The sequence below is a fragment of the Phaethon aethereus genome (assembly GCF_964289735.1).
Source record: "Phaethon aethereus genome assembly, chromosome: 3".
In the NCBI taxonomy this organism is placed as follows: domain Eukaryota; kingdom Metazoa; phylum Chordata; class Aves; order Phaethontiformes; family Phaethontidae; genus Phaethon; species Phaethon aethereus.
The window spans coordinates 100,984,665-101,007,925 of NC_138576.1; the positions used below are offsets into that span (position 1 = coordinate 100,984,665).

Here is a 23,261-nt window from a genome sequence, read left to right on the forward strand (position 1 = left end):
TCTTTTATAATCCTTTTGGAAATGGGGGAAAGGGAGCAGGGGGAGACTACAAAAATTGAGAAGCAATATGCCATTACATAAGTAAAAGCTTTGTTTTTTTCATCATTCATGGAAAAGTAGGAGGATGATGTGTATTTCAGGAAGCCAGTCCTCTCTTCTTTCAGGTGATCTTCCTTCTTGGAAAGTGGCTGTATCCACATCCTCCTGTGCTGAATACTACTGCCTTATAGGACAACGAGAATAAAAATACAGGAGGGCTGTTCGGCTAAGGATTGTCTTTTCCCTCTCATGCTGCAGCTCATCATGGTGCAGCTCAGTGAGATCCTCTTACACGAGTTACTTTCTGGATGTCACTGTAATTAAGAGAGTTTGCATTACATGCACCTTCCTTTGTGCTGTTGTCCTATATACTGCCTTTGTAAAGCTGAACTACTCAATATTTATGCTTGGAATTCAGTTTGACTTATCTACAAGTTAAGCCCACACATTAGTTATATTGACTAGACATAAAGTTACTTTTATTGCATGTTTCAGTTGCATGTTCCTTTTTTGTAGGGATAATTTTGACTGAGGAAAATTCTTGTGAGCTCTGTTTGCATTCAGCTGCGTTACTCAGTGATGGAGGAATATGGCATTTGAGTTCAGGGTCTAGGCACAAACATGGGTGGTGTTTGATGTATCTGTATAGCTGTAGCCCCTAATGTCCCTGTTGTTGCCAGCAACTAATTGTGTGAGAATTTTAAGGGAGGGACATTTTCCCTATTACTTGCACTGGAAGAGAGGTCCAGCAATCCCTGCTGTGGAAGAACGATCAAGCTTATCAGCAGACTTTATAAAGTTGACTTAGAGTTCAAACAAAAGAGCTCCTCAGATGTAAATGGAGCCATTAAAAGTAACAATATGCTTGTAAATACGCAGCAATGGAAAGGGAAGTTGATCCTCATACGCAGAGGCATGGACAGTGGGACAGTGACAGGTTCTGACTGGCTTGATGTATGAATGGGGAAAAGCTTTTGGAAGATGTAATATGACCTTGAAAAGCACCAGCATGGGTTTTTTTTGTTCCATGGTTATAGCTACCTGCACTTGGACATTTAATGTGGCAGATTATTCCTCAGACTTTAAAAATACTGTATGTTTTCTTTAGTTTTTCTTTTGTTTGAGGGAGAGCTGTATATGTATTTTCTATAAGTTTAAAATCATTAGCTGAGAGAAGAACATTGTTTTCTGAAGCTGCAAGTTTTATTTCACTTTATGCTATTATGTGAATTTAGGAAATAAAAGCATCTAATCTATATAGCTTATTTGTAGTTATTTTCTCATCTTGTGTCTTAATGCAGACATTTCTGAGAAAGGAGATCACCTCTGCTGAAATGAGCAAAGCTACAGGGTCAAGTAGCAGCATACTTCTGAGCACTCTTTATAAACATGTTTGTACTGACTGTCTGTCTTACATGTCAGTGTCGTTCTTAGTGTCAGCGGAGTAGTTGTATCCTTTAACATTCTTCCTAATTGTAAATAACCTTTAGCAAACAAGGGTGTGTACCTTGGTCTTTTATGTGCATTTTGTCTCCTTCATGTGGACGTGTGCGGCATAACTGTGTTACAAGGACATAGTCTGGGAAAGGATCATTTCAAATTGTTTCACCACCACCCCAAAAAAGAAAAAGGAAAAAAAGCTGTTTAAAGGTGGAAGAAAGCTTTATATCCTTTGAGGTAGCTGGATTAAGACAGTGACAGGTGGGTTTTTATGATGACAGGGTATAGACACTTGGAAGAGGAGACTTCATTGTATCCTTGCTGCTGCTTGTTCTGATCAGAAATACAAGCTGATCAGATTTTTACCATTTTTAACTGCTTTTAACACACCGTCTGGTGTGTTCATTTCTCTAGACTTTTAGATTTTGGTTACATGCTGCTGGGAAGATAGTTAAGTATGCTTGCGGAGAGTGGAAATGCTACCAGTTCCACAGTAGCCTCTTTCATCTCTGGTCAACCTGGCTGGTTAGGACGATGTGTGTGAGACCCTTAATTGTCAGTCAGCTTTGCCTTTTCTTAGTGCTGTCTACTTATTGGGGCTTTCTGTTTTCTCATCAGCCAACCTGCTGTAGGTCTTTTGGTTGGGCTTCTCTGCCCAGCATGTGTACCTTAAGCTGTCATGCATCTTATAACTAAAAAAGTCTCTTAAATCCTAAAGGTAAAAAAAGTCCTCGTAATTATAAAGTCAGACCTGGTATCAGGTTTCTGTGCTTTTAAGAAAAAATTCAGCTAGGACTTCCAAGTAAATAACACTTACGAATATGATGATAGCTGGCAGCAAACTTCTCATTGTTTTGTTTTCTCCTAATAAAGAATTTGAGTTGCATATGCAAATTTTAAACTGGAATTCAATTTCACCCTGACTAAAATAGGAAGAAAAACCTGCAGAAACACCTAATAAAATGGTATCACAGGTGGTATTGCAAGAACTTTGCAATACAAGATCAAAATGGTATCACAGGTGGTATTGCAAGAACTTTTCACACAATGTGAAATTCCACATTGGTTGGCTTGTTTTAGACAAAAGCAGGAGTTTATCTTCAATTTTAAGAACACTTTTTTAATAATGGTTGTTTTGTGATATATATCACTGAGAAGAAAGCTACTTTGCTGTTTTTCAGCGCTGTGTACCTTTATGGCACATTCATAACTTTCAGATTATTAAACAGCTGTGTTATTCTTGCTCAGATATATGGTCTTAACTAGTATTGTATTTTTATTCATAACTTTAGACACTTTCATACCTTATTTTACAACTTCTTAATTCAATCAAAACATGCTTGCCTGCATTTTAATTAAAACAACTTGATTCTTTTATAAACCTGGGTTTATGAATTTTGATGTATATATTTGGAAGAAGGATTTAAAAGCCCTACTTTCTCATGAATAATAAACCAAAATTGTGTAATTAGATGATGAAATGTGCTGACAAAACAAAGCCGAAATTGTGGAAAAATTAAATTGAGAGCCAGCTGTTGCTGTAAAGGAAGAAAAAATGTTATACAGTTTTCAGAAAAATATTTGCAAAAGGAAATATTTCAACTTCAGACCGACTTTATTAATTCACACAAAAACAAATTTGAGGAAGCAATATTCATATATAGTAATCCTATATGGCAATCGTATAATTTATGTATGGCAGAAATAATAATCTAATCTGTTAGTTGTGAAATTACCACCATGAAATTAAAGACTTCAAAGAAAGGAGGTGGTAGGAACAAAAGGTGATGCCTATAATGATCTGGTATATATAAATGATCCAGGACTATGAGAACAATGTAATAAACGACAGATTTTCTAACACCTTTTTTTGGGGATGGCAAGAGAATTGATAAAGATATGAAATTCCTCTTCAATATATTGTCATTTAAATGTGGAAGTAAATTCAGAATATTTACTCTGCCTCCCCAAACACCTTCTCTCTATTTTTTCTCATTATTAAATACCTCGGTTGAAGGAAAGCCTTAATGTTTGTAATAGAGTTGATATATCCACACAGTTGTTAAACCTGAGCGGGGCCGGGGTTGAATCATATGCTGTGAGAACGCAGGGCACAGGGCTGCCACCAGCACTGTCTGGTGCAACACGCTTATGTGCTGTGCTTCTGTAATTTTAAACTATTACCCTTGTGTAGCAACTTGTGTAGCTGCTTTTGTTTGTGAGAGTTAGCAGGGACTGTGTTCATACCGTACTTGCTGGTGATAAAATACTACATTTATTTTCCACAAATACAAATTTTTACACACCAGGATGCTATCAGAAGGTAACCAGATAGTTATAAACTCTCCCATCTATTTTTGTGTGGATATCTTCTTGGAAAATTTTGGGGAGGTAGTTGAGGCTTTTAGTCCCATTGGAATTATCACACTGGCAACTTTTCATCTTTAAGAAAAAGGGGATTTTTAGGGCTTGTTTTTCCCTAGAGATAATTATTGTAACTTTTGACTTTATCATCCTAATAAAAATGCCTTCACCTGTCATAACAGCTTGCCAGTTTTTATCTACATGGTCATAGTAAAAAAAAATGAAAAATTTGGCCTCACTTTCAGAATACAGAGATAACTTGGCAGTTGTATTTATCATACAAGAAGAATAAAATTTTATCTGCCTTTAAATGAGAAAAGAAGAAACATGTTTGAGATAACTGGCCTGTTAATACTCGGGCAAAAGCTTTTGACAGAACAATTTTGAAAAACCACATTTAGCTTAGTGCAGTAATCTCCTTGTTGCTGCCATTTTGCAAACACCCTTTTTTTGGCTTTCCCTCTTGGTTCAACCTGCATAGCTTGGTGAGTGGCATATTTTTCCAAGCTTAGTATTTACACAGTGTTTTCCTTCAGCTGGTGAAACATCTGTATTCTTTGTATTATTTTTTTGAGGGAGTTAAATGATCTATGCTGAGAATGTACAGTTTAGGGTGATGTCAGTTTGTTGTTTCTGCCCACCCCCCCGAAGTGCTGAAATGAACACTGGGAGCATTGTTTTAGTCTTGCACTGAGGAATGTGAATATTTGTACTGTATACTTAATTTCATCCAAACACAGCTGAGGGCATGCATGCAGAAGTTTTTATTGCTTCAGGTCAGCTTAAGGGGAGAAAAGTTAAACTTTGCTACTTCACTGAGAAGTGTGCTATTATATAACCTTCAACGTGTTTTTGGAAAATCTGATTGTTTAAAAAAGGCACTTTGTGCAGCAACGTGTTTGAAGGCTGTGTTTTCTTTTAAATACAAACATGTGCGCATGCACACAGAGTATCCACCTAATCATTATTTCATGTCTGAAGTTAAAAGTTTATTGTAAGTTTCCAAAACCTTAGTTCCTCCTATAAAATTAACACTAGTGCTGCAAAATGTTAGTTTTAATTTGTTAGACAGAAAGTATGTCACAATACATCAACTTTGTGGCTGTTAAAATGTTGTGTTATATTTGTAGTGTCTCTGTATGTATGCAGGAGAACTCTTGGCATCAAAACCAGTTTAAAGGCACTTGCTAAATTTTGTGCTTTGTACAAGTTTTCATTTACTGTTGCATTGCTTCATTGTTCTAATAGTGTATTCCACAGCTTGAATACAGCAATTTGAGCTGATATGAGAGCTTCTTAAGATAATGATCAGCTTCATATCATATCAAAGTTGATGTGGGGGAGGAAAATGTCTCTTCCTGCTTCTCATGATTTGTATTTTTGCTTTAGCTGACATCTAATCGTTTAAGTATTTATTTTTTCAAAAAGTAATGTGCATTTTTTTTTTACTTGATCATCCAGAATGAACACTTGGAAAATAGCAGATGTTTTGTCTTAAGGTCTGGTTGGGTACAAAGAAAACACTCAACTTTCTCATGTCATGACAGGGAGACCCAGAAGGCTGTCAGTGTTGCATCTGAAAGCGTGCTGTTTGGTGGGGGATGGATGTGAACAGGACAGAAGGATGTGTGTGCTGATTGACCAGCAGGGAACCAAGCCAAGATGTTTCCTTTTCTGCCTCTTCCTTTCCCCACCCTCCTCTGCTCTTTCCCCTTTTCTTGAGGCTGCTACAGCTGAAGAAAAAGGATGAAGCATAGACAATTCCAAGGAAGGGTGGAAAGGTACTGGAAATTGGGAATGGCTGGAGAACAGAACACAGCTTCCATTCACTGATGTGCTGGGTCCTTGGGTTTGCTAATTAGGATATAGTGTCACACCTTGGTGTCACCTGGATTGGTGTCCTTTTTTCCTTTTTTTTTTTCCCCCCTCTGTGTTATTCTGCAGTAAGAAGTTCTCCCATGCTGGTGGATTTACGTAGAACATGCTGGCTCAGAGTTAGTAGAACCTCATGGACCAAAGGGTCTCAGGACAGTCAATTGCTGGACACTGTTCCCCATTAGGTATCGAAGTATCTGGGCTTTCCATGGCTTGCACTGTTTTAACAACTCTTGCCCAGGTTGATGATCAGTCTGTACTGTCCTGCTGGTGTATTAGCCTGACTCCTGAACAGGCTGCTCAAGGAAAGAAGGTTTTTGAGCATCCAGCAACTCACCATCTTTAATACAGGGTTCCACAGAACTACAGACCTTGGGTGTTGTATCTTCAGTCCTATTAAAAAGGCTCGAAACATCTCAAAGATGCTTTCAGGCTGCTTTCTTGATATTTAGTTCCTGTCAAATGTAAAGATAATTGCTGTCATCTGCTAAGTCTTCATAAACCTTCCTCTACAGGCAGTGCAAATCTCTTGTAAAACTACCTTTAAAAAAGAAAAAATCATTAATATATTGCCTCAGTGTAATAAAAAAACAATCCCATGTACAAAAGGATCACCATGACCTCATTGCATTTATGTGTGAGGAATTTAGCAGAGGATTTTAAATCGAGTAGTATTTTGGGCTTGAGGGGAGCCATGTGCTGGAAAGCCTGTCTGTCTTATTATTGACATCAAACAGTCTCATAAAACTTGCCACTTCCACATGCAAACATTGCCTGGCTTGTAGTCTTAGATCATGGAAGCTGCAGCAATGTTACTATAAGCCAAACAGTGACATGTCGTCACACATGATGAAAGTAAAGAACTACTGAGGTTAACTTTTACGGATTGCTTGTTTGGTTGCCTCCAGTTTTAGTTTACATACAATAAGGTTTTGAATAAAACTATGTGGATGTTAATTGCAATGTCAAGTTCCATTTAGGTATTCTAAAATCTTATGCTGAAAAAAATAATTCTTTTATGGGGAAAGCTTTCTAGGTCTCAAAAATTTGGTGAGGGAAACTGAACAAACGGTAGAGGATTTGCACTGAAATAATGAGAAAATTAGGATTTAGCATATGTCAAAAGTCAGAACAGGGTAAAATGTAATAGTTGAACATTGTCATTGAAGGCGAACATTTTTCAAGAGTGAATCAAACTCCTATTCTACTGTTTAAATATGGCTCATGTTCTCTGATTTTTACCATCTGAATAGTATTGAAAAAGGTTATGGTTCATATAGAGGCTGAACTGCAGAGGAGTTTTGATTGTGTTTTCAGTACTGAATTTCCTACCTGTACTAATTTAAACCCGCAAATTTGACCTACTTAGTATGCACAGTTCTCCCTCTCTCAAGACCTTTAGCTTGAACTATCAAACTACTTATGTTTCCTGTGTATTCAGGAGAGAGGCACTTTGAGAGCTGTTTTCAAAGCTGAAGAGATTAAATTAATTTAAGGTTCTGGGAAAAAATATGATAGCCCCTTCATAATTGTGAAACAGATTTTATATTATTGCTTAGAGGTAAATCCCTTCTTGTTCCTGGAAATGAACACAAGCACAGAAGAATAAAATCAGAAAGGTTAAGGCACCAAATGGTTTTCAATTAGCACAGGATATAAAATGCAATAAGAAGAGCTTCTACATATACATTATTTTCTTCTATAGTGTCCATTAGTTAACAGAGATTAAGAGCAAGCCACAAAAAAACCCAGAGAAACCAGTAGTAGTGGCAACTTTGTGCATTGGTTTTCATGAAGAAGACTAATTGGAGTAGATACTTACCTAAACCATTTTAACAAGCGGACAGTTGCACACGCAAGGGCAAGCTGAAGAAGAGGATTCATGCTGGAGATCTCTGCTGCCACTCTCAAATGTTTATAAGGTTGCAATTTTGCAAAGAGCTTTGTAGAAAAAGATCAAAATTTAAAATTACCTTGCAGACACCATCTTGGAAAGATGGTCTTTTGTCAACAAAATGACGTTCAGTACAGAGGACTTCAGAAGATTTTGGAAAAAGACAGACAAAATGACAGCTATCTTTCCAGGATGTCTCTTGCCTACAGAGCACCTGCTAACACAGGGAGACAAGAGTTTACTTCATTGTTCCTGTCAAAGAGGTCCCAGTGGGATCTCTGTGTTTAATAAGTATCTCACTAGGAAAAAATCTGGACCGACTGAGTGGCGTCCAGTGAACAGTTGTTTACCGTGAGGACAAGGGTGGGAGTGCAGAGGAGCACCTTACCTCAAGAGCTTGGATTTTGAGGATTAAACACTGGAAGAGGTTGCATATATGTATTTTGGAATCTGCTTTCTTGGCTGTTTTCAGGATTAGGACAGTCAGCCATTTGTTTCATTGGAGAATGTTTAGACCCTGCCTTGGTGTTTGTATGGATTAGATAGTCTCTTGACATCTCTTCTGTTCTCTTTCTGTGCTTATTTGAAACCACTGCAGCTGTTTTTCCAGTTGAATAATTTCACAAAAAAATAACCCAGATGAAATTGTGTCAAGTTAATGCTATGTGGCAGTGCTTGTGTTTCCAAAACAAGCAAACAAACAAAAAAAATATAACCCCGGGAGCAAGTGACAGCTGGAATGCGGGAAACCAAGATCTGAGATGTTAAAGTCTGGATATAAAATTTTTTCTTTTCCCAAAGTGAAGTGAAGGCCCCAGCTTGAGCTGTTAGTCATAAAATTGTTACTTTGCAAGTATGAAGTGCTAATACTCTCACACTTTAAGAGTGTTTCCATATAAAATTCTCATGTACGTATTTTCAGAAATGGTCTGATAACACCTCTAAAGCTTCCAAAATTCTGCAGATCAATAAATAATCAATGGGAGGGATGTACTTTTTAGATTTGCATAGAAACCCTGTATTGTGTTATCTGTACACACTTAACCTGTGTAGGCAAACAGCATTTCAAATTAGGAGGCTGTAAGGCAAGTTAAAGAGGGAGAGTTAGCACCCTGTTCCTCCTACTCCAGTTTCCAAATTGCACATGTGCTCAAAACTCCTTAACCCGAGCAAGGACTTTCCCGTTAGGCTTCAGTACTGCGCCATGTGTCTTTCTGTTTTTCCATTTAGAAATTAAATGACCTAGGTATTGTCTGTTCACTTGTATATGAATGGGAAAGGTAAAAACTAAGTGGGATGATATGGGCGTCATCACTTGTGTCAGAGGTGTGTGTCATGCGCTCTCTCCCACATGCAGGGGATGGGTACTACAGGGGCTGGGTTTGGAGAGTCCCTCTCCACTGTATAGCTGGTATTGGCTTTCGATATTATCCAATATTTCCTTTTCATGCTTATGATGTAGATGATTATACATTTTTTTTAACTCCATTTTTTCTTAACACTTTTCTATATATTCAATATTACTTGGAAAACCTGTTTTTAAATAGCAAAGGAAGGTCTCTAAGAACTTGCTTTGTTAACCGTCTGGCCAGAAAGCTACACGTCATGTTTCTGTTTTGGTATCTTGAATTCTTCCCTTCATAGCAGTTAGGATGTGTCTGCTAGACTTTTATGTGAAGCTGTGGAGGAGATAGCGCAGTCAGTGCATAGCCCCGGTGTAGGAGCTCAGTCATCCCTGTCCTTGGAAGGGAAGGGTGCGAGCATCCCCCTTCTCTCTGAAACCCAGCAGCCACTGTGTTGGACTGGAGCCCTGAATGAAGGATCTCGGGAGCAGGAATAAAGATACTTCTCTGTCAGCACTTCGGAGCAGTTATAGATGATAATTCTGCTTCCTTTAAAAAGCTTTTGGCTTAGTGTGTGGATTTTAAAGACCCTTGCCTGTCTCCTTGGTTGTACTGGTACGATGCAACCAGGCCTGCCCCATCCAGTGGGCCAAGCTGCCAGCGTGCTCCACGGACAGTTGTGCTGGCACTGGTGAGCAGACAGCACCGCAAAAAGGTTGAAAGTTGAGCGATGCTTAAGTTGGCAAGGGACAGCAGGAGCAGTGTTCATCAGGCTGTCCTCTGCTCGCTCCATGGAGGTTAGTATCTTCCAGGACTTTCTGTGTTTTGTTGTTTAATTACTGTGAAAAGCGAATTTTAAAGAATAGGCAATTTAAGAATTCCATCTGTTGTTATGCCAAAGGGATACACATTTTTCCTTGAGTAATAGTTGTTCATTTTGCAGGTGGTTGTTTTCATCTCACAGTTATTTGGAGGAAAAGTAGTGGCTACAAACTCTAGTTTAATTTTTTTTTTTTTAATTTAGGTTTTTCACTTGCTGCAGTCATACTTAGAATCAAAACAGCTCGTGAGGTTGGACTTTCAGCAGGGACTGGGTGACATCATTACCTGTATGGAAACCAAACTGTGGTTGGCTAAAAGGTAAGATAAACCACAAGATGCATGTGTTTATACACATAGGTTACTAACGTATGGAAGGCTTGGCTGGTGGGACTTTTAAAATTATTTTTATTTTAACAAGGTGGACAGATTTATTTCTCTAGAAACATGTAAAATTTAGATGCCTTACTGGCTTGCTGTGTTGGTTTTTTTTCTTTTTTTTTTTAAATGGAGATTTTTTTGTTTTGTTTTCCCCAAAAAGCAAGGGATGAAAAAACTAAGTATACTTTACCTGTGTTCATTACTGTTTTTCAGTCTTCTCTTAGTTCATTCTCAGGTAAATTTTATAGCCCAGTCATTTAAAAAAAAAAAAAATTGTGAATGAAAATGCCTACAGAAGCAGCCTTTTTGAGGAAGGGATGAATGTTGCTTCTGGGCTAAAAAAAATAGGCCACATGTACAAGGTTTTTATGTTACTATTTTCTCTGACTGTGACTTTCACAAAAAAGTAGTAGAAAAATATCATAGCAGTTGTTGTAACTATTAAAAGTATTTAACTGCCCACAAACAATGCAAGACAGTTTTGGAAACATTTTCCTTAGGTTTCTGTAAAAAGGATCTTCAGATGACCTTCATACTGCAATTGAAACTGTTTGTTTGTTTGTTTGTTTATTTTTATAAAAATTAATCTCATGAATTGCTTTTGAAAGTTCCCACAAAAACTTTAAAGGAATCAGTTCTGGACAGAGAGCACAAGTCCTTGGGTAGATAAATAACTGTGTAAAATATTCCAGAGTACAGTTTGCACAGTGGAGAGCGGTCACCAATGGAGCCTAGTGTGGATCTCTGATAAAACCTATGTTGCTTTTTGATCATCAAGCAAATCATAAGTGATTTGGAGAAGGGGTGTGACTAGTGGGTTGAGGAAGTCTTCTGCCAGTGTTAACTGAGTTGGGGTAATCAAGATACAGTTTATCTTTGAGAATTTACAGAAGTGTTGCTTGAGAGAGTGAGAGTGATGATACAGCAGATAAAACTTGGTGTAAATTATTGTGAAATGATGCACATGAATAAAGTAGTCTGGACTTTACTAGGGAAGAGTGGTTGACTAAGCAGGTTTTTTTTGTTTGAAAAAAACCCCCACCCTAATTCTTGGTAGAGCCCAAAAGAGGAGGATGCAAATTTCATTAAAAAAAAAAAAAAAAGAGAACAAAACAGGAAACACACACTTATGTTGTATATGTTCTGTGTTGTATATTTTAATATTGTGTAAATCCCAAACAAGGTACAGTAGACTTGAGGAGCAGTAAAGAGACTGATAATAACTATAGAATAGCTTCTAGATGGTGAATCTGGAAGAGGGACCGCTGAGGGACGACATGTCAAAAAAAAAAATGTTGTGAGTCACATGGAAAAGGAGACAGGTATTTAGCATACCTTCCAATGCAAGGTGGCAGATTTATAGGAAAAAAAAAAAAAAGAAAAGTTTTTAATGTAATTTTAGGTTAGCTATGGTACTCCATGATACAAGATACTGTTGGCTTTAAACCTATCTGAATTTTTAACAAATGATTGAACAGAGTCAGGCAAGAAAAGCCCAGTGAGGTTACTAAGTATGTAGCTATCGCAATTGGCTCAAGAAATTCTTCAGCAACTTTGAAGGTTGAGAGGGAGGTTTTGTCAAGTATCACTGTTCTTATGCTTCCTTTTCCTGTGCATCTGCTCTCTGCCCCAGCTGGAGACATCATGGTGGATTTGGTGGACCTTTTGACTTGACTCAGCATAAGCATTCTTAAGTCTTTAAAAGAGAATGGTAATTTACTTAACAAAATTAAATCCATTAATACTGTTATAAAGAAAAAAACCCAAACACTGGAGACCGAATTCAGTAGAACGATACTAGTCCTAAATAATTAAAACCTCTTTTTTCTGCAGCAAATGCATAAGGGCCAGTCTCTGTTCATTACAGAATGTAAAAAAAACTCTGTTTTCAGAGTTTTTTTCCAAAACTGGTCTTTGCTTGCTTTTTTTTTTTAAATTCTCTCCAAAAGGAAATGTTTTCAGGCTCTCTCTAAGAAATCCTGGTACATGGTAGAGGTATTTGAAGGAGAGATGTATTTTCTCTTTCACTTGCCTGTAGAAAGCCACAGCTGCATGTGCTAATATTAACCCTCTGTTAGTACCACATTTTCGTTTTGTCGGTTTGTTGTAGCTTCCTTTTCATATCCATGCATTCTCAATTACGCAGTTAATAATGTATACGTTATATATAAAACATACATAGAGTTTTTTTAATTTCTTTTCCCCTAAATAGAATTTTATATTACAAGCATATAGGTTTGCAACACAAGTTATGGCATCATTTTTTGACAGGCAGAATATCTTTTTGCAAATTTCTAAGGTACTAATTCTCTCTGAGTCCATACAGCCATATGTCCTTGGGCACACTTGGAGCTAAGGTGCGTTTTCTTCCCCCTTTCCCCCCCTTTCCCCCCCTTTCCCCCCCTTTCCCCCCCTTTCCCCCCCTTTCCCCCCCTTTCCCCCCCTTTCCCCCCCTTTCCCCCCCTTTCCCCCCCTTTCCCCCCCTTTCCCCCCCTTTCCCCCCCTTTCCCCCCCTTTCCCCCCCTTTCCCCCCCTTTCCTTGTTTTTAATGTCTTAAAGTGAAATACCTATGAAATGTTTGGTAATCAAATTTACTTCCAAATATGTTTTAAACTTAAGACTACAATAAATGATAAAGCTGAAAAAATTTGCTTGCCTCTTAACTTTCTGCTTGAGATAAACATGTTCAGTGTGGTGTGATTTCAACACAAAACCCCATCAAATAACCCAAACAAAGATATTGAAATAGATGGCATTTTCTGGTAGTTTTAGTCTCCCACGTTCAGTATGCAGCTTTACCATTTATATTTGGCTGTGTGGAGCTGAACAACTGTTCTGTGATGAATGGTGGGTTTAGGGTTTTCTGTTGTTCTTGTTTTCTCTTTTTCTTGTTTTCAAGGAATTTTGGGAGGTTGCTTGGCTACTGACTTGTGAAACTCAGTAAGTCCATCTGTGCAGCTTTCTGGATGTTGGGAGAGCATTATCAGGAAACCAGCACTTCATTTGCACCCTGTTGTTAGGCTTCTTGGTATGCATCTGCTGTTGGTCACTGTCAGAGAGGGGGCTGGCTGGCTGGACCGGTGGTCCAGGTACAGTCATTCTTACCTTCTTTCTGTTCAGGCAAAGAGTGAGTACCACAGAAAAAAAATAACGAACCTTCAGCTGTTTCTTCTACCTTTCTCATAAGGAGATAATTTAGTCTGTCACTGGTAATGTAGTGTAGTGATTGTTTGAGAAGAGGGTGTTATAGGCACTTACTATTAATCTTAAATGGGTAAAAAAAGTTACAACAACAGGAAGGCAGTTTGTGAATTTGGGGAAATGGGGATTTAATTCAAAACGGTAGTCTTCATTCACATTTCTGTGCTAGTTCTGTAAAGTTCTTATTGGTGTTCTTCCAACAACCTACCTTTGTTATACTTTGTACTGTGGAACGAACTTCTCAGAGAAACTGTTCTTTTAATTACAAAATTTTGGATTGCATAGGTAGTTCTTAAAAATGAGGCTGAATTGTCATGTATATATCTGGCGGAATTACTGTCTATCTTCAGGTGTTTGCCGAACTGTTGGTTGGTTGGTTTCTTTTGGTTGGTCTGTTGGTTGTGGGTTTGTTTTTTTAATCTTATTAGAGCCAGAACGTAATTTCCTTTCATCAGAATGTATTGGCATAGAATAGCTCAAGAAAATATTGCGCATTCCCTGTAATATCCCAGTCTCTTCTTCCTTTTCCACTCCTCCACCTGATTTTGCTTTAGAGAATAAAATAATGGCTCTCATTCCCCAAACTGAATTTCATAAAACATAGACTTTTTCAACTGATATTTTCTGTCTGTTGTGAAGGCAGGCTTCTGATGTTAATGGGACATGGTTGCTTTTTCTCCTTTGTAGGATACATTAGAAGAAATAAATCTTTCCTCCACCTTCCTTGCTTGTTGGTTTGGGTTTTTTTACTTCTTCAAAATACTAACTTTTTTGAATATTCAAAAGCAGTATTTCCATTTTTGATATTTTGTTAAATGAGACCTGTCTTCCATGTACTTCTCAAGGTGACATTCGGAATTTTTCCCTTTACTTGCAGGTTTACACTTCATTTGGTGTTTTTTTTTGTTTTAGAATATGCTTGTTTGTTGGTCTAAAGTGGTTTAGTAATATTAATTGCTTCCCCCCACTGGTGTTAGTTTATTATATTTTTTCCCAAGCATGGGAGATGCAGTGTGTTTGAAAAGAACAGAAATTTAAAAAATACATAAAACCTGCCTTGTTGGAGAACTGAGGTGATGGAATGAAGTGATGGAAATTAGTCTGGTGAAAGCTTTAAAAAAATAATCAATATATCAAGCCAAGCCTTTGAAAGAGTTCAGAGCTCTTTCATATGAACTAAAAAAAAAAAAAAAGTAGTTTTTAGCTCAGCTGCATACCAAGGAGTTACAAGACTAACTCTAGATGCCTTCTGCTTCATAAATACAGAAAGCTAAAAGGGAAGCTTTTGGAGCTGGTAATTTGTTGTACAGAAGCCCTGGAAATAATCTGCCTTGTTTCATTTGTAGCCTTTGGCATGGCAACGTATTGGTATTGGAAAATTTGTGAAATCTTGTCATTGCACAGCTTTGCTGTAGGATGCTGTCTTCCAGTGCTTTCAGTTTGATTCCCCCCCCCGTCCTTCTTACTGGGGACCACAGGAGGGGGAAAAGACTTTGAGGTTCCGCCAGAAGTCACATAATACATTCTGCTAACCTCTAGCCATGTGCCATTTCTTAGCCAAGAGCTTGCCTGTACTGGGAAAGTTTACTTCTGAGAAGGTTACTTTCCTGAAACTAACTTGTGTGGAGCAGCCTTGTATAAAACTAACGGGCTTTGCATTTTGCAAAGAGTCCCTAGTTAACCTGGAATGGATCACCTGCGGTGTGCGCACTTAGCTTTATAACCCAAATATCCCGTGCTTTGTGGTGCTGCTGCTTAGCTCTGCTTTATGGATGGGACTGTTAAAAACACGAACGGATCCTGATGTAGGGGCACAAGCTCACACGGCAAGTACATGCAAAAGTTATTCCAGGCTCAGTCTCAAACCACATTCACTGTCTCCTGAGATACTTGCTGCTCAGTTTTCTCCCGGCTGACTCTAGGGTGATCCAACTGTAAGTGCTCTGTATGGGGGAAATCTCACAGGCATTTTATAACACCACAGAGTATGTTAACTTGCCAAGTTGATGGCTATGGCACTCCATTAAGCCTGTAGTGTCCTCTTCGCCCCCTCCACTTTTGGCAGCGCTATGTGAGTGGCAACAGGCAGACAACCAGTCTTAGGTCCTTCCTAGAAGGAACTTCATGTGAGGTACATTTAGGCTATCTGTGTGGAAAGCAAGAATGTGGCCTCACTATGGTTTCAGGACTTTGTGGATCAGAGAGTGTAACCTAAACATGGCCTTGTTCTTCTCACTGCCCCTTAGGAGAGACAGTGGTAATTTCCAATGAGCAGGTTATTAAAGACAAAACGGTGTCATGCTTTTTACAGTGGCTGTGTGGGTTTCCAGAGGCACATGCACATACAGGTGTAAGATGTCGATGACTCTCTGCAGCTTTGCAAGCAGCCTCTCTGATTTTTGGAACGGGGGCATTATTTGGGAGCTGGAAGGGGCTTTTTGTACTTCCAAAACAGCAAGAAGGCGACAACTAAGGAGAATGTAAGTTTATCCTCCTTGGCAGTGTGGTCCTTCTCTTTGGATAGTTCCCTTGCCTCTTCCTCTTCACTGCATCAAGATGAATGTTCTTGTCCTTCCAAGGCTATGTCTGCCTTTGGCATCTTCCTGTTTTCGAACTTTTCCATTTCTGTCTTTAAAACTTATACATTGAGAAGTGCAGTTAATTACCTTTGTTCATTGGTGGTCTACATGCATTATACAGCCGTGTTCAAAAATTGAAAACAGTTTTAATGACTGAACCTGGCTCTATAGAAGTCTATTTACTAGGTTTCAAATTGAAAAGTTAACTTTCTATCAGCTGGGCTCTTACACACACACATCATCAAGGGAACATTTTTTTTGTCCTGTTCCAGCTGAAAGCAAAGCATACCAGTATGAGCAGTACTGCACGGTGGTAATTTATTAATCTGCACTTACTGACCCATGAGCCTAATTTAGCCTAGTTTGTCTTTGCTTTTGAGAGCAGAGTCATAACAGTTACGTCACTGTTCATAAATGTATTCTTGGAGGCATTCATTTAAATCTTACATGCTTTTAGCAGGCTAATTCTGGTTTCTGTGCTGCTCCAAGTTCACTCTTTCACCAGTTTTGATAACAATATCCTTAACACAGCTACAAATTGTTCATTTAGGCAGTTGGTGATTGCTTGGTTTGGAACACTTGCTTTGGGTATCAGTAGAGATATTTAAACTTCAGACTGAAGTTTAAGATGTACTTTGCATAAGATAAAAAAATTCTTTGGTTCACTGTTATACTTCTAACTTAAATATGAACATTCAGGAAATATTAAGAATTTAATAAGGTTGTTTAAGATGTGTTTCATCCACCAGTGCAACATTCAGAATAGGCACAAGCCATGTACAATTACAGGTTTTGGACATAAATCCTCACTTATATCTGAAAATGCTTTTCAATAAAAAAAACAAAAGAGTTTTAGTAGCTTGCCGCTGTATAGGTGAAAACCCTGATGTTAATTGTGTAAAATTCATTAAATTTGCACATGGGATTAGTTTGACCTCTAAGTTTTTCAAGATGCTGCGAAGGGATCACATGCGGTTCTCATTAAGAAAACAAAAAGAGGACAGGATTATTTTATCAATCCGGTATGCTAAAAACACCAACAAAACGCAACTTTTCAGTATCATTTACCAAGGACAGCCAGAGCGCAACTTAATTTTTCTTGATAGCTGAAACTCGGGATGTTCTTGGCGGTATCATAATGAAAAAACTATTTGTGTAGCTTCTTTTTGAAGCAATAAATTCACTGCCCTTACCAGGAAAACTAACAGCAACATAATAGTCTGGCTTTGGTGGTGGTAAAAGAACTTAAATCACTAGACCAGCAACTTGCCATTGGAGAAAATGCCTGCTGTAATGCAGGATGAGCTGGCCTTATAGTAACGGGCAAGTCAAGGGGACTGTGCACATGGAAATCACTCCAAGAAGATCTTAACAGCTCCAAGTAGGCAAGCAGATGCGCTGTTACTGGGTGTTTGTATTTCTATGCGAGTGTTCCTGCGCTTCCAGGAACTCAGCAAGGATTACTTGGTAGTGTAGGCTTCATTATTGTTTTTTTTAAATGCTTTCCATTAAATGTAGGTCTGTTGGCCGTGATGTTCACTGATGTGCTGGTTTTGTATTACAGGGTTAAAAATGCTATGGACAGAGTTTAATAATTAAATCCATTATTAATGTTTCCTCAAGATGACAAGAGGAAGACCATGCATGTTGATTCAGTGCTACAGATGTGGGCTCTGAGAGAAAACAGATTAAAAAATGAAGGCTGCCTTCTAAACAAGTATACCTCCCAAAAGCTCAGTCTTTAGAATACTGCAAAATTTGAAAGCTAATAACCAAAACAACTGGAGATTTAATCTTTTAATCAGCTGCTCATTGTATGTGTAGGTGTGATTTCCATAAGCTTTGTCACCTCCATGAGTGACAAATGATCATTTTCCAGAACTCTCTGCAGGTAAAATGTGGTCAGTACAAGGCCAGTTTGGTCTGGTTCATCAGCAACCGATCAAGGATAAAACTCCCTATGGATAGCCCGCTAAGGATTATGTAGAGTCAACTCAAACATCACCGAAGATGCATTTCTCGGTGCTTTTAGAAAATATTTTAGGTGATACAATGGCAGCTCATGTATCAGAAGAATCTGGCCACCAGAAGAAAAAATACTTTGCAGAGATTTGCAATTCTTCATGAAGGAGTAAACTGGAAGTTGATAGGGAAGGAAAGATATACTGTAAAACTAAAATTCAGTTGCCAGAGTGCCTGCCTGACAAGCTGACTCACGAAGGCTGACTGGGAGACTCGGAATAGGATAGACCCCGTCCCCAGGTACCAGTTGGCATTAGGACATGTTGGACTTAATCTGGATTCTTCCCTGCTTTTATGATAGAGCTAGAGCTGAAATTCCAGACTCAATTGTATGTAAAATGTTGACTCATCAGAAATGTTTAAGGTCAGAAATACAAGAATTTGTGCAAAGGCTTTTGCAATAGCATCCTGTGTATTAGCTAGAATGTGGTGTTTAGGAAATCAATTCAATTTATCTGTTGGAAGCAAAAAATTCTATGCAATATTGGTGTCTAGAAAGTAGGAGAATTCGGGGTTTAAATTTAACACCAGTTGGCTGATTTATTTTCTGCTGCCTAAAATATAAAATTTAATATGTGTTGTTGAGGGTGGTTTTTTTGACAATAATGTTATTTAAACAGAAGAATAAGGTGGTGTTTAGCTATTACAGTTTTTCTTTGTCTTTTAATACCGGGCTTTTCCTAAAATACTATTGAGAAGTTTAATTCTCTGAAAAGGTCTTCCTTCCAAGAATTTTAGGCTTTCTTCAGCTTTTCCAAAGGTTCCAGAAACATACAGCATTACAGTAAGAGTGTCTTTTTCAATAAAAACCAGAAAAGGAGTAGGCAGTTCATTTAATTAGTAGATCACTTTGGATGTTGAAGTGGAAGCAGTCACACAAGTCATAAAGACGATTCTTTTCTTGTTGTCAAGGCAGCTATGAATTTGCCTTTGGAAGAGCTGCCCTTGTAATCTTGCCAGCAGTGGTTTCTTTACCCTGAAGCTTGAGTGTGTCATGAACTTTTTGGTCAAAATACAGGGATTTTTAGGTGGCTTTGTAAGTTGTATAATTTTGACAGGAGTTCTACATTAGCTTCATTCATAAGACAAATCCTGTCATCAATTTTTAGAGATTGGGGCTGAGAGTAGCCAATTTGAGTGTGTAGATTGGAAGTAGCTAACAGCCATTTAAACATTGTACTTTACTCTGAAAAAATGTTGACTGGCACCCTGTGTAGTTACTGTTTCACTGTGATCAAAACTGTGATGCATGTGTTATATATTATTAAGAGGAAACTCTATTTTTTATTTAATAAAATAATATTCCAGTTTGACAAATTGTATTAGCTTGTATTCATAAAGCAGCATTGGTTGGAAGATTTTAAATCTTTCAGACTCCTCTAAATCCTTGAAGCTTCAAAACACATAACTCCTCTGAGACTTTTTACAACAGGTTTTACTTTTAGGTATCACTAGATAGGTAACTACACTAAGATATCTACAACTGAACTAATTAATAAGAGAGATGTTATGGGCTTTTATGTAACAGACATTGACTGGCAGGTTGCATTTGAAACTTGTTAAGAGCTCATTGGGAGTTTGAGCAAATATGCTTTGATTTTTATGTTGTTAAATGTTCAGTAAATATTGTAATTTGCTGTAAGTTTATAGTGGTTGTTGTGCTAATAGTTTTGCAACATCTGTTTCCTAATGAGGAAAACATATGAGCAAAATAAGCTACATCTTTGGAAAACACTGAATTTCTATTGACTAGAATAACCAAAAACTAGTAGTATAAACATTAACACAGACAACTTTGGGTTTCATAATCAGTGACTTGTATCTGTCTTATTTATATAACCAGTGCAATATATTATTGTTACTGTTATTGTTGCTCATCTTGAGTGAGAATGATGCTCTTTTGGGAAAAGAGGAATGATCCAGGAGAAAACAGTTGTTTTCTTTTTAAGCCATCTGATTTAGTGTCATTGAAAATTGGGGGTTTGAGAAGAGAATGAGAACCTGTAGAAGTTGTGCATCAAAATTCTTTCATTCCTGCTCTGCGTAAAGGCATGTTGCCATCCTTGTTTATATATAGAAATCTGAATGTTTATAAGTACTGTCCTGTAATGAGTAGAAATGGTGTTTAAGAGCCTCTGCCGACCTTAGTGGTTAGAAGAGCAAGAGGTTGTATGTTTAATTTGTTTAAAACTTTTCCCAGTGTTCTGACAGAATCGAGGGCAAATGTGTGAGTTTACCATGTTCTTTGCTCCTTGTTGTTTCCCTTGGAAGAGGAGGTAATTTCCTCTGTAATTCATTAATGTTGATCTTATTTAAAACAAACACTAATACAAGAGAAACTGAGTTTTAGAAGTTAAGCCATGTAGACCCGATACAGTTGAAACCCTGTGTCAGCAGGGTACACGGGAGGTCTGTGACCACATATTGCTGATTTCTCCCATAAATGCCAGTTTGGTTTGCGTCAGATCTGCCATCCAAAATAAGCAAAACAACAACTACCTTAAGTTGTGCATGACTTAACTATAAAAGGTGAATCAAGCTTTAAAAAAATAATATTTGTGGAGCTGCTAACTGTGATAGTCTAGGATTGATTTCATGTCACATAGACCTAAGCTGCAATCAGCGGTACTTAAAGACGGCAAAGGCAGAACAGAAATCAAAGTGGTCCCAGCGCAACTGTAGGTAGCCAAAGCCAGCTGCAACAAAACGCTGTGTTGCACGTGGTGCTTCTGAACCTGCCCAGTCTGGTTTATATCTACAGAGAGGGAAGATCTCCTGAAGGGTACACTTCCTGATTCACCTACCAGGCAGTTCCTTGTTTAAAACAAATAGCTTATTGTTACTCCAGCCCTATAATATGGTATAAGTGTTTAACCTGGGCCTCTTCAAAGGCATTTGAACAGAAGTCTGTGAATTTAAAAGGACTTAGTTCCATTAACCCTTTTCTCCTAAAAGAGTCCATGGACTCTTAACGATTAACGAAAGATTTCCTCCTGCCAGTGACTTCAACACTTTTCTAATTTTATAGTCACATACCAGAATTGAAGATGAAATTAAAAAGAAGTCTGACTACCCTATCCCAAGTTACTTGTTCAGCCTTAATGATAAGAAGTTGGTTAGGTTTGGAAGACTTTGTTTTCAGGATCTAATCCAGAAATTTGCTATAATGTGACAAAATTAATGGAAACTGGAACCTGTGTTTTCAGGTTTGTCTACTGACAAATTCAGTTCAACCATACCTACCTAAAATAATAATTAAAAAAAGACACTTTTTTTCTCCCATACTAAAGATACTATTAGGCTAGAGTTTTGGGTAGTTAAAAAAAAAAGTATTTCTAGACCCATTAAAACCTTCAGTCCCTTTAGCTATTTTGACTTGGGTTCCTTCAGTCACCTTGCATCTTCTGTGGAGTTTCATGGTGATCTAGTAGGGTCACAGCAGCTCCTTCTGTCATTGTTTCGTTCTCCTTGATTAAATTAGAAACACGTTTCTTCTGTCAGTAATCCTTTCCGTCCCTGCCTGTGTTTCTCAATGTTGCAGGTGTCTTCTTCCCATTTGCCTGGCAGGTCAAGTCTGTGTCAATGCTTGCCTTTTACGTGTTACTCAGCGCAGACAGCCTTTGACCTCCCTTCAGTCAGATGTGTTGAACTATTCTGCAATATTGGCTGTTGGTGAAATTTAACTCAGTGGTCGTCTGTGAGGTGATTTTTATTTCCACCTGGACAGTCAACCTCCAAGTACAACATCATGAAGGAGTGCTAGAAACTGTGGGATAAGCGTCTAAGTGCAGTGAGATTACTGGAGCAGGCTGGCTATAAACTCTGTATCGAAAGAGAAACAAAAAGCAACAAGATGGAACTTCTGAAAATCATGTTTTAATGCATCTGGGCATAGTATGTAGGGTGGCCATTGGGTCTTTGGTACCAGCTGTTTGACTTCACAGATCTGCTGTTGTTACACCAACCTACTTCCTAACGTAGGCAAAGCATTACTTTAATGACATATGTATCCCTGCCCTGACATCACTAGGCTGCTATTAGTATATATGTGTAGTAGTATGAATCTTGTTTTTATATCCATTTTATATTTCTTTGTGGACATACCCTTAGATATGAGAGTCCTAACCATCTCTAGCTCTGTCCTTCCCAGAGTCACATACAGTTTATCATCTGGAGTGAGCATATAATGTATTTTTTTTTCCATTAATATCCAGGTTGGAAGGGAAATGAACTAATTTTTGGGTTTTGGACAAAAAGAGGAACACTGTTCCTGGTGCCTGGAGCTCCCACCCTTGCTACTGCTGTAACTTTCTTGTTTGGAGACAGATTTCCTCAAAGCTTGTTTATGAGAACACCACTTTATTTGGGTATCTGTGTTAAAAAGGAAACATCTTGTACTCTTCCCACTCTCATTGTTGAAATTCTGCACGAACAAGTCATCTTAAATACTGTGCAGTGCATCATTTGAAATGTTCAGCATGTGATTTTTGGCTGTCCGGTCTGTTATACAGATCATAATTTGGTTGTCTTCAAGACTGAGCTTTCTGCTACAGTCTGAACAACACTGAAATTTTTTGGTTTTGGAAAACTGAATTTCCTGTTGTGTCCATCTGGCACATACGGCTGAGAATTCACTAGCATCACCAGAGCAATGGAGCCAGCCAAGAACAAACGTTTGGCAAGTTTTATGCTAGAAAAACCTCATTTCAAAATCAAAACATGCATATGCGCATACTAAAAATGAAGTGGTAAATGCTTAAAAGCTGGACCAGAATAAAAAACACGTCAGTATTACTGTTGTCACTTCTTCAGTAGAGGTTGCGTCAGCCATGTTTTTCCCAAGGCACAGTTTGTACGTTGGAAATTTTTTGTCCAGTGAAGTGACTGAAGAATAAGTGAGTCTTCCATTTTTCAAGGGAACTGAAGTGCAGTAGGCCCATTATGTTCCTCATCTTAATTGAAATCTGTCATGGCTGCTGTTGTCAGTTTTATGAGTACTTTGTGAGAGACGTCTCTGTTTCTTTTTCTTCTAAGCCTTTGACTAATCTGTTGCACTCTTTTCTTGTGGGTTGAGCTCCTAACCCTGTAAATATTTCTCAGTGGTGTTTTCACACAGACCTGTGAAGAACAACCTGGGCGACAACTGGATGCCCAAGATCAAGGAGAGAGGTTCGCTTAGTCAGGGTGGACAGAAATTAAGTCTTCCTAATACAGCTTTTCAAAATAGGTCATACTAAAATTGCTTTGTCTTCGTATGGTATCAGTTCTTATTGATGTGCATCTTCTCTGCAGGCAGGCTTTTAG

General features: G+C 38.1%; 1 protein-coding gene across 1 annotated transcript in view; it reads left to right on the forward strand.

Moving 5' to 3' along the window:
* THADA (THADA armadillo repeat containing) overlaps nt 1-23,261 on the forward strand; it is a gene marked incomplete at its 3' end in the record, with an annotated part of 166,742 nt that overhangs the window by 92,802 nt on the left and 50,679 nt on the right. Inside the window, exon 29 of the mRNA XM_081998208.1 lies at nt 9,980-10,095. Within this exon, the coding sequence (XP_081854334.1) occupies nt 9,980-10,095 (116 nt within the window). The remainder of the gene's footprint in view (nt 1-9,979; nt 10,096-23,261) is intronic.